Raw genomic sequence first — 10,799 nt, forward strand, 5'->3', positions numbered from 1 at the left:
GCCATTTTTATGCAAGGCATTCGGTGATGCAGTGTGTTTGTAGTCAGTGACTGGCTGAGAGTTTGAGAGAAAATCGGAGATCTAGTCCTTTTCATCGTGCCATCTGATTTATTTATTTTTCTGAAGATTTGCCATGGTCGTCAGGGACATAGAAAATGATTTCCTTGTCGGCACTGGCGATCATATTGTAACGAGGGTTGTATTCCACCATTGACGCGCAATTTGGAGCAGGCAACCTGGCCGAGGGCTGCAGTGTGAGCTCTCCCCCGCCGATCTGTCCCAAGTCCCATACCAGCAGACCGTGTTGATCACCGTTGCCTCCAATAACGTATCGACCATCGGGGCTGAAACAAGCGTCGCCTTGTCCGAGAGGCTTGCCAGTAGTGGATACTGGTGCAGCACGACCAGACGCTCCACTCTTGCCGGCCAGGAAGGCCTTGAGTGTGCCATCAAAGGCATCTAGAATAAAGTGGCCATGATAGTCTGTTCCAACCATCAAATATTTTCCATCGTTGGAGAACTCCAACCGCGTCCATGCTCGTCCACGCGTCGACGGTGTGAATCTCTCCTCGTATGGCGCAAGGTCAAAGGTGGAGAAGGGCGACTTATCAAAGTTGCGGAAGTCGTAAAGAAGTACTGCAGCTGTGGATTGCGAGGCGATTGCAATGACGGTGCCCGAAGGATCAAAGGCAGCAAGGTATGGTGTCGCTAAGTTGAGCCTGCCCTGCGCATTTCTCGAATTCAGGTCCCACAACGTTACGGTATCATCCTTGGAGCAGGACATGAAGGCGTCGCTTGCGGGAGATTGAGCTAGGCAAGTTACTTGGTCGTTATTGCCGGTAAAATATCGTATGTATCCCTCATTATGAAGGTCCAATAACCGCAAATTATCTGTAAATGGTGAGCTAAGTAGCCAAAAATAAGGCCATTCAGTCACATACTATCAATCTTAGTACTCGCATGAAGGACCTGGCGAGAGTGATGGGTGAATCTCGCAAGATGAACACCGTATTTCTTGCTAGCAACGGATTTGTTGAATTTTCCCTCCTTCACGTCATAAACATGCATACTGTCATCATTACCGGCGCCGATCAGGACGTCGCCCTGGTCGTCGAAGTCCAAAGAGGTCACGTATTTAGACGGGTCTTTTTTACAAGGGTGGAATCCCTACAGAGCAGCCTTATCAGAATGGTGCCATAATTCCCATATCCACTTGAGCCTACCTTGGATGGGCGGAACGTGTCAATAATATCCGTGATTTTCTGCGACTTGAGGGGAGCTTGGGCGGCGGGTGGACCCTGCTGAGGTGTTGATTGGCCTTCGGCCATGGCTGTGTGGTTGAAGAGTAAAGTGATAGGTTGACAATATTTCAATTATCGGCTGAAGATTTCAAAGTGAAAATAAGAAAGTGAACAGATTGTGAGGAACGGAACAGAGCCAGGACATAGAAATGATAAGCTCCGAGATGAAGCTCCGCGACTGGGCTTTTTTGCGCGCCTCACCGCCTCGGCTGACATAAAAACTCCGGGGTCCGACGCCGGAGGTCCCAGGCGCAATTGGCCAATGAGCGTTTAACCGAGTCCCAGTTCGCCGCATGTAAGCTTTATGTCCACGGTTATCTCAGGGCGCGTATTGACCCAACTTCCTTCAATCTCTGGGCCTAGGTGAAAATATCGTGCATTCATTCATTTTTCACATTTCAACTGCGACTTGGCTATATAGCCTCAATCGATTGCCCATATTCCACAGAATCTCCGCTGCTGGCCGCGACCATTTCATCTTGCGGGTCCGATCTTCCTCCGCTAACCGACAAACCTGATCAAATAATCACACAGTCAAAAGATCACACATAAGACGTTATGGCTACTACTGGAGGGTATGTTATGTCTGTGTGCGGGAATGTATACAAAGCCTGCGCTAACAACTATGGTTAAACAGCGCGTTCATTGCAGGTGGCATTGCAGCATGCGGTGCTGTCACCGTCACCCATAGTTTCGAGACGGTCAAGATCCGGTTGGTTTCCTAATACTCTGGGTATGCTGTCATAATACTGATAGAGCAAATTGGCTACAAGGCTTCAACTGCAGGGTGAATTGCAGACCAAAAATCAGGCAGTGAAGATGTACAAGGGCCCGTTGCACGGCATCAAAGTCATTTTGCAAAATGAAGGACCTCGGGGTCTATTCCGGGGTATTGGATCTGCTGTACGTGATGTCCTCTCGAAACTGCATATAAAGACGCACCAAGCTAACTTCTGAGTCATATGTAGTATATCTACCAGGTCTTGCTTAACGGCTGCCGTCTGGGCTTCTACGAACCTATCCGCTCAACCCTTACAACTGCCATTTACAATGACCCCAAGGTCCAATCCCTCGCTGCCAATGTCGTCGCCGGGGCTGCTTCAGGTGTCATTGGTGCCGCAGCGGGGTCGCCTTTCTTCCTTGTGAAGACCCGTCTTCAGTCCTACTCACCGTTCCTTCCCGTCGGCACTCAGCACAACTATAAGAACTCATTTGATGGCCTTAGCAAGATTTACAAGGGCGAGGGTGTCAAGGGTATCTACCGTGGTGTTGGCGCTGCTATGATCCGCACCAGTTTCGGCAGTGCCGTGCAACTCCCCACATACTTCTTTGCCAAGCGCCGTCTGACCCGCCACCTGGGTATGGAGGAGGGCCCTGCTTTGCACCTGGCCAGTAGTGCAGCTTCTGGCTTCGTTGTGTGCTGCTTCATGCACCCCCCTGGTATGTCATCTCGAGCACGGGCTATATGTTCTTCGCTGACCTTCTCTCTAGACACGATCATGGCTCGTATGTACAACCAGACAGGCAACCTGTACGGTGGTGTATTTGATTGCCTGCTCAAGACTATCCGCACTGAGGGTCCTCTTGCCATTTACAAGGGCTTCTTCGCTCATCTCGCCCGCATCCTTCCCCACACCGTAAGTGTCAGGAGTTGAACCTTGCTTTAGTATTCATGAACTAACCCCGCCTCTAGATCTTGACTCTCAGTCTGGCCGAGCAGACTAACAAGCTGATGCGCCGTGTCGAGGACCGGATCCTGCCTGACTCCTTCCGTGAGGGAATCTAAGCAACTTATGGTATATATTTTGAAGGGATCGTTCTTGCGAGATCCATTAGCAGTATCTGCATTGCCTGGCTGGGGTTTCTTTTCGAATGTTCTGTACCGCACAAATGCTTCTGACTGGACATATATCTGGCGTTTGGTAGATTAAACTGTTATTTCGGAATTAGAGAGTCTGTGCATATTGTTCACATATCGCAAGCTTTGGGAATATTTTGGATATCTGCCTTGGCATTATTTCTCCTAACAGTTGGTTTCCCTGGCACTAATCACGAAACCCGAGAACGCGCTAGCACGTGGATGATGCAAGGCACTCCCCCTGCTACTCTCACTAGTCCACTAGTCCAGAAGTATGTGGGGTTGCCGGTGCACTGAGAGCTCAAGGTTGGCAGGAGATAGCTCGGTGGGCAAGGGATCACTCGCCACATTGCATTCAACCCTTGGGAACAGTGTCAATGCATACAAGATAGACAGCATTGATCCTTGTACGGAGTAGTCGGTAGTAGCTATTTGAATGTATAAAAAAATAGTCAAAGACCCCCAACCTTACCTAAGATACTCCATGGCTGCCTAAGCGTGATGCAACTAAGATGATCGGCACTTTCTTTCTTCCCTCGCGGGTCCACCACACCCAAAACCTTCTGGGGTAAAGAGTGAAATCCCCTTCATTCCTGGGACTTGACAGCAGCTGCCACATGTTACTCGCCTTTGAAACACTAGGGACTATTTGCAATGTCGAAATTGATGAAAATAGCCCTAGGAAGACCAGTTAATACATGGAGTATTTTGTATGTACAGAAAGGACGCGTGTGGGGAGCTGAGCGCGCCCTTACATGAAAAATGGCTATAAACTGGCGAATGGGATGCTAACGCCTAGATCTAGACCAATAACAAAACCAATGAGATTCGGAAATCCGGATTGTTTTCCTAGTCACGTCGCGCGTGTGGATTCTCTAGCTTATCTGATCATGATCAATAGTGGGGACTGAAAATTGGAGACGCGTGGGAGTTGTTGATGTCTTGGGTAGGTTTACGAGGTAATGGCGTGGCAATTACCATTTTGGATATTGGGTATTCACTGTTACTACAATAAATTAATGAATTGTCAAAAGCTTCGAGATGTAGTGAGATGTAGTCCATAGATAAGATCAGAATCTAAATCTACAAAATCTATGATATGCACAAGAATGGAGCTGGAATGGAGCTGCAAATGGAGTACAGCCAAGGACTTTCGGATGTTGCTGGGATCCAAGTGGCATGAGAAAACAGTCGCCCAAACGGGAAAGAAGGGCTGGAAAAAACTAAGGTGGACGCGCCGGGTATTACCTAATCGCTGCGCGCAGTCACGTGCGACGTGACTTAGCACGTCGCGCTAAAGAGAAATCGGCAGTACTTAATCGACTTTCTCTTCCCTCGTCCAACTCCAAATTTCCCATCCCACTCTCAAGGCTCTTGTCTCATTCTTACTTGCTGTCCTCAAGTGTTTCTGTGATATTATATTCCTCACATACTTGTTCCAATGGCCGCTCAAGTCACTCCCTCCAAGCAGGTACGTGATGTCACGCTTCTCGCCTCTCGCCTCTCGCGTCAGACGCGTCGTGAAGTTCGTTTGAGCTAACATTACTTCTTACTTAGGCTGCTTCCTCCCTCGAGAACCTCAAGATGAGCGATTCGCCTATCAAGAAGCTCGACTTCCAGTCAGCTGGCAAGGAAAACGCGCCTGCGTCTCTCAAGCCCGTCGACGCCCCCATTGAGAAGCCTACCGAGAAGGCTCTTGCGTCTAAGCCTCTTAGCATTAAGGAGATGGAAGCTTCAGAGCCCCTCCTCCAGGAGAACCCCCACCGTTTCGTCATGTTTCCTATCAAGTACCACGAGGTAAGTCACGTCGCCGACGCGTTTCACGCGTAAAGTGGATATCGTCGAAGGGTATTCTCGCACCATGAACATCGAAGCTAATTATACCCCTCATTACAACAGATCTGGCAAATGTACAAGAAGGCCGAAGCTTCCTTCTGGACCGCCGAGGAGATTGATCTCTCCAAGGATCTTCACGACTGGCACAACCGCCTGAACGATGATGAGCGTTATTTCATCTCCCACGTCCTGGCTTTCTTCGCTGCCTCCGACGGTATTGTCAATGAGAACCTCGTCGAGCGTTTCAGTGGAGAGGTTCAGATCCCCGAGGCTCGTTGCTTCTACGGCTTCCAGATTATGATGGAGAACATCCACTCCGAAACCTACTCTCTGCTCATCGACACCTACATCAAGGAGCCTAAGCAGCGCACCTACCTCTTCGATGCTATTGATACTAGTAAGTTATTCTCCCATTGACTGTTATATCGTTCAATTGTCTAACTGGCATTTAGTTCCCTGCATTGCCAAGAAGGCCAACTGGGCCCTCCGCTGGATCAACGACCGTGAGTCAACCTTCGCTTCGCGTCTGGTTGCCTTCGCTGCTGTCGAGGGTATCTTCTTCTCTGGCTCCTTTGCCTCCATCTTCTGGTTGAAGAAGCGTGGCCTGATGCCCGGCCTCACTTTCTCCAACGAGCTGATCTCTCGTGACGAGGGTCTCCACACTGACTTCGCTTGCCTGCTGTTCTCCCACCTGAACCACCGCCCCGACCCCAAGCTGGTTCAGGACATCATTGTCGAGGCCGTCTCTATCGAGCAGGAGTTCCTGACTGACGCTCTTCCCTGCGGTCTGCTTGGCATGAACTCCAAGCTGATGTGTGAGTACATTGAGTTCGTCGCTGACCGCCTGCTGGTGGCCCTCGGCAACAAGAAATACTACAACGCCACCAATCCCTTCGACTTCATGGAGTCCATCTCCCTGGCTGGCAAGACCAACTTCTTCGAGAAGCGTGTCGGTGATTACCAGAAGGCTGGTGTCATGGCCAGCACCAAGCAGGAGGTCAACGCTGAGGGCGAGAAGGTCGTAAGCGAAGGTCTCAACTTCGATGAGGACTTCTAGACGATGTCCTTCTCTCTTCCCTCTTGTGTTGTTTTATACCCTCTCCCCTTTCACGTGATATTATGCCGTTTTATTATTCTGTTTTTTATTGATTGATGCAATTTCCGTTTGAAGGCTCGCATGGGAATGGCGTTTTTTTTGTTTTTTCTTTTTTTCCACTGGTCTATCCTGGACTCTGGTGTCCATGGATGAATGGCGGATTCTCTGTATCTAGATGTTTAAATCATTCAATGTGTCTCTAAAATATATCATATATAAATAGCACCAATGATCCTCTCAAAATACACGCTATCAATCGACCAATCTCATACTTACGAAGTACTTCAAACCCTTGAAACTCCATTTAATCCACAAGACCATCCATAAATTTGCAAAGCTAGCACAAACTCGAAGCCGGTATCTGGTATCTCACTCCCGATATCAAAAACCCTCAATCCCACATCTATGAATGCATCATAAAAGTAACAAGCGAAAAGAAGCAAATGAATCCAATTCAAACAGTTAATTTAATTTACCGCTTCCCCTTCCCGCCCTTCTTCTTCCCCTTCGCACTCTGTCCCTGTCCCTGCCCCTGCGTCTTAGCAGCCGGCGTAGCCTCCTCAGCAGGGGCATCAACCATCTCCACATCCGCGGCAGGCACCGAAGTCGATAACCCCAAACCCGCTACATCGGCACCAGCAGCCAGCTTGCCCAGAGTCGTAATCAGGCGTCCGACTTCCTGGAGCTTGTTTGTGCGGTAGTGCAGACAGATTCCGGTTGTTGGGTTGAATGTTTTCAGAGTGAGGGTTGCGGTTGCGGTGGGGTGGGCGGATGTGGTGGTGGTACCACCGGTGGCGGTGGCTTTGGCGTCTTTTCGGACTTGGGATTTGTGGGCGCGGATTATGTTTCCTCGGCGGTTTGTGGGGAAGGAGTATTTTGTTACTATGCGGGTCTGGGGGGGTTGTTAGTTGGTTTGGATTTGGATTGGGGTTTGCGGTTGGGGGGTCGGTGTTCATTGTTGCCCGCTGTGGGGAGACGCGGTGTGGAAGATTGCATGGAGGGTTTATAGAAGGTCCTGGTGCTTACTGTGTCTGGGTACGCTTGTAATAACTGCGCCGATTGTTCCAGGTAGGCCTGGGAGGTGGGTAGGTAGGGCATTTTGGAGTTGTGGTGAGTAGAGCTCGCGGTTTTGGATTGAGAGGTGTGGTGGGATGCGCAGGTTGATGGGTATCTCTTTTGGTATTGCGGGGGGTGCGTAGAATGAAAAGTCACAAATCAAAAGGAATTATCCGCTTAGACTCAAGTCTCGAGAGAGGAATTGGTTGGCGGGAGAGTTGGATGGAGAGAATGTGGAGGTGTTATCAGTGTGCTGGCGGCTTTTTCTATGTCTTGGCATCAAGGTTCACTCAACTAACTATACTATGTTGTACACTTCGAGATGGCCGTGGAACACTTGATAATTAAATATGCTCTAATATTTATTTATTCTCTTGAGCTAAGCTCAGCCCTCGAGACCTAACTAAATACAATCATTAGCCCCAAGAGCGAGAGCTAAGTCTCTATTAGCCACATATACAACCAATGTGAACATACAGCACGCTAATTGATAGTAAATCGGCCAAAAATGGCTATCTTAGACCTATGAACTCCCTTGAAAGAAACAATCTACGTCCCCCTTTATTCCCCGTGTATACTTCTCTTTTTCCCTTGCAAAAAGCTTACCACACTGCATTCATACAAAAATCCTGGAAGTTTGCGAATAAATGAAGCATCGTGGTCTACTGTTTTCACATAGCTAGGATTAGGCGTGAGATGTTTCATAGACTCGCGATCAGGAGCTGTGTTCGTTCGTGGTCAAGTTTCCTGCTTCCACCAGAGATTTTATGAAGGCAGAGATGGCCCGAATGGCAATGCGAGCAATCTTGTCACCATCACCTGCGTTCGGGTCGAAGGAGCACACAGTAAGTGAGGTTGGGAGTGACTTTTTTGGGACGAGCTCCATACAACGAATGAGATCCGACTCAAACATTCCACCAGGCGACGGAAAGTCATTGACTTTGCCGTAAGATTCGTCCAACACATCAAGGTCGAGATGAACCAGGGCAGGACTGTAGTTCTTTTGCTCGAGATGAGTCTGTAACTCAGCCGGATAATCGACCTTGTGTGACCTCTCCCCCCAGATTGCAGTCATGCCTGCATCGATCACGCGCTGCCGTTGCACTTCAGACTGATCGCGCAAACCGCAGTAAAGAAAGCGGTTGTATTCAAGAGACTGATATCCGGGTACTGATGAGATAAGAGTCTTCCAGCTCTCTCCACGAAGCATAGACAATCCCATAGCATCGAGATAGCCATTTTCGTTGACATCAGGCGAATCAAGATCATCGTGTGCATCGAAATAGATGAAACCCAGATCCTTAATCCCGAGGCCACAAGCTACACCCACACTGGCCATACAGTTACCTGAAAGAACCAGTGGGAATTTGTTCTGAGCAACGGCTGCTGTAACGGCTTCAGAGGTACGACGTAAGATTTCAAAGCTGCGTCCAATCTCTCCTTCAAAGTCATCAACAGGACTGATTTCTTGGATGTCGTATTTGATCTGCAGGCATTCCAATTCATCGAACAAGCCTTGCGAACGAATCCGTTGTGGTCCGTTTCCCACACGGTGATCGCGAATACCGACATGGTACGGGGAGAATATAATGGCGATGGCGTTCGCAGGCATGGTTAGGGTTTGATGAGGCTCCGTATGGAAGTGATTTAGAACAATGATATTGCATCCTATCTACCTAGAGACAAGGCCAAATTTATGTATTTCCATAGATAAATCTGAGGTCATGGATCCATACATGAATTTGTAAGCGACTGGAGTCAAATCTCTCCCGGGCTTTGAGAGTCAAAAACGGGATTTGGCCAAAACCCGCTTTACATCTCGCGGTGGTTCATATATAACTCACTAAGAATATGAAGGAATTCCAACAGAATATATGCGTTATGTGATCCAATGATATGAGTAAATCATACTATACCAAGTCTTTGGGGTTGACAGTATGCTCGATAGAAGCTCATGAGGTTTATAAGGGCCGCGGCCATTTCGACTATTTATGACTCACAGGCTGATCAGAAGTTAATAATTAGTAGGCTAGGTTATTTCCCAAAGCTGCTTCATTTCTTCAAACGTCCATCAAATTCCATCAAATTCCATCAACTGTATTCTTTATCAAAACGCCATGGATCGTGTCAGCGAATACCAATATCTTCAAGCCCCGAGCTTTGCCCAACTAGGAGATTTCGCCAAACTGCCACTTGGATTCCGCAGGATGATATGGGGATGCCTTTTTGATGACATGTATACAGGCCCCCATGTCTTATTCATCCTACGTTGCAACAGCTACCTCTAATAAGAGATATCCGACTATCTTTACACCGGAATGAGATACGGGATTCGAATTTCCGGCACTAACGACAGCCTGTAGTGGCTATATGTTCATTTGGTTTTCAAGAGAATATCTGCCAGATCCGTGGACTAAACACCATCAAAGCCGTCCAAAAACATCTTACCAACTTTCTTGATAGAATTGAAGGAAAACAGATCTTCGTTGACTTTATGTCACGACGATATCAAACAGATGTTGCGACTAGAAGATAGAGCTAATCGACTCGTCGATATATTGAATGCTATGCCTGTCACTCCTACCGAGGGTGTGAGCCTGGAATGAAACCCGCCGAAGAGCATCAATCACTGCTCAAGTACAACGTAATTCATCCACAAAACCTTCGAAACAACAACAGAAACATAAATCAAACAAACATCAGTATCCACGAAAGGTGATTTGCTGATTGTCCACGTTCATTATTGCCGGTTAGGGAGATTAGCTGCACACGGTCCCCTTAATGCATGTAAGGCATGTCAGCTTATCCAGGAAACTTCTGGAAGATAAAGGAAGCTACAGGAAAGAAACAAGAACACTCTAGAAGACACAAGAATCTTCTCAGGTCTTACTTTGCCAAGGCGTTGCTGTGTATATAACTATCTCTGCTGCTGGTAGCAGAAATCTTGTTTATCAGACCTCCAACTTCTCACAATCACATTGACGACCACTCACAATCACTCACAATCACTCACAATCACTCACAATCACCACCATGGCATACCGCATAATGGTCTTTGCACCACGCAAGTCCAACATCACACACGAGGAATTCAAAACCCGCTACGAACAGCACATGCGCATGGTAGCGGGTATCTGCGGCGATGCAGCCCCGGTTTCGCACACACGATCGTATCTAAAGCATGATGCGGGATCTAATCCGATGTTGCTGGCGGGGAGCGTTCACGAGACGTACGATGTCGTGGTGACCATGTCATTTGAGGATGAGGCTGGGTTTGGCAGGTTCTGTCAGGCGTTGGATACGCCAGAGGCTAAGGCGATGATTGAGGCCGATGAGGCCGGGTTTTGGGATCGGGAGAGGATGAAGGTTATGGTTATTGAGGATGTAAGGGAGGGGTTGGAGTAGGGGGAGACAGGGAAGGATTCGAGTTATCTTCTTTGAGTGAGCTAAAGATGAACAGACTAGACGCATGTCTATAGCACTAGGGAAGAAAGCAGGGTCAGGAAAACAAGGCACTTCCCATATTTGAACAACTATACAATATGCCTAATCTCATCTCTCATATCTCATACTATACACGCCCTGCTAGGCCTTGTGAAATATACACACTAACAAAAACATACCGACATCAAACATAACTACATGAAACAAG

General features: G+C 48.1%; 6 protein-coding genes across 6 annotated transcripts; 3 read left to right on the forward strand and 3 right to left on the reverse strand.

The window, feature by feature from the left end:
- Positions 1-112: 112 nt before the first annotated feature.
- N7447_007676 (WD-repeat containing protein SWD2) lies at positions 113-1,328 on the reverse strand (the record flags this gene model as incomplete). The annotated part of the gene is made up of 3 exons (XM_057231938.1): positions 113-891; positions 942-1,167; positions 1,224-1,328. 3 exons carry the CDS (start codon positions 1,326-1,328, stop codon positions 113-115), a joined length of 1,110 nt encoding a protein of 369 aa, XP_057083703.1.
- A 531-nt stretch (positions 1,329-1,859) lies between these two features.
- N7447_007677 (putative mitochondrial oxaloacetate transporter (Oac)) lies at positions 1,860-3,087 on the forward strand (the record flags this gene model as incomplete). The annotated part of the gene is made up of 6 exons (XM_057231939.1): positions 1,860-1,876; positions 1,939-2,013; positions 2,075-2,204; positions 2,270-2,741; positions 2,793-2,938; positions 2,995-3,087. The coding sequence occupies 6 exons, from the start codon at positions 1,860-1,862 to the stop codon at positions 3,085-3,087; spliced, it is 933 nt and encodes a 310-aa protein (XP_057083704.1).
- Positions 3,088-4,600: 1,513 nt separating this feature from the next.
- Positions 4,601-6,052, forward strand: N7447_007678 (ribonucleotide-diphosphate reductase subunit RNR2; the record flags this gene model as incomplete). The annotated part of the gene is made up of 4 exons (XM_057231940.1): positions 4,601-4,630; positions 4,717-4,956; positions 5,059-5,392; positions 5,448-6,052. 4 exons carry the CDS (start codon positions 4,601-4,603, stop codon positions 6,050-6,052), a joined length of 1,209 nt encoding a protein of 402 aa, XP_057083705.1.
- Positions 6,053-6,563: 511 nt separating this feature from the next.
- On the reverse strand, positions 6,564-7,189 carry N7447_007679 (SRP9/SRP21 family protein; the record flags this gene model as incomplete). Its single annotated transcript, XM_057231941.1, has 2 exons — positions 6,564-6,983; positions 7,118-7,189. 2 exons carry the CDS (start codon positions 7,187-7,189, stop codon positions 6,564-6,566), a joined length of 492 nt encoding a protein of 163 aa, XP_057083706.1.
- A 673-nt stretch (positions 7,190-7,862) lies between these two features.
- On the reverse strand, positions 7,863-8,759 carry N7447_007680 (arginase family protein; the record flags this gene model as incomplete). Its single annotated transcript, XM_057231942.1, has 1 exon — positions 7,863-8,759. The coding sequence occupies one exon, from the start codon at positions 8,757-8,759 to the stop codon at positions 7,863-7,865; it is 897 nt and encodes a 298-aa protein (XP_057083707.1).
- A 1,421-nt stretch (positions 8,760-10,180) lies between these two features.
- N7447_007681 (EthD domain-containing protein) lies at positions 10,181-10,552 on the forward strand (the record flags this gene model as incomplete). The annotated part of the gene is made up of 1 exon (XM_057231943.1): positions 10,181-10,552. One exon carries the CDS (start codon positions 10,181-10,183, stop codon positions 10,550-10,552), a length of 372 nt encoding a protein of 123 aa, XP_057083708.1.
- Positions 10,553-10,799: the final 247 nt, after the last annotated feature.

Source organism: Penicillium robsamsonii, assembly GCF_028829455.1.
Source record: "Penicillium robsamsonii strain IBT 29466 chromosome Unknown utg000004l_segment0_segment0, whole genome shotgun sequence".
NCBI classification, from domain to species: domain Eukaryota; kingdom Fungi; phylum Ascomycota; class Eurotiomycetes; order Eurotiales; family Aspergillaceae; genus Penicillium; species Penicillium robsamsonii.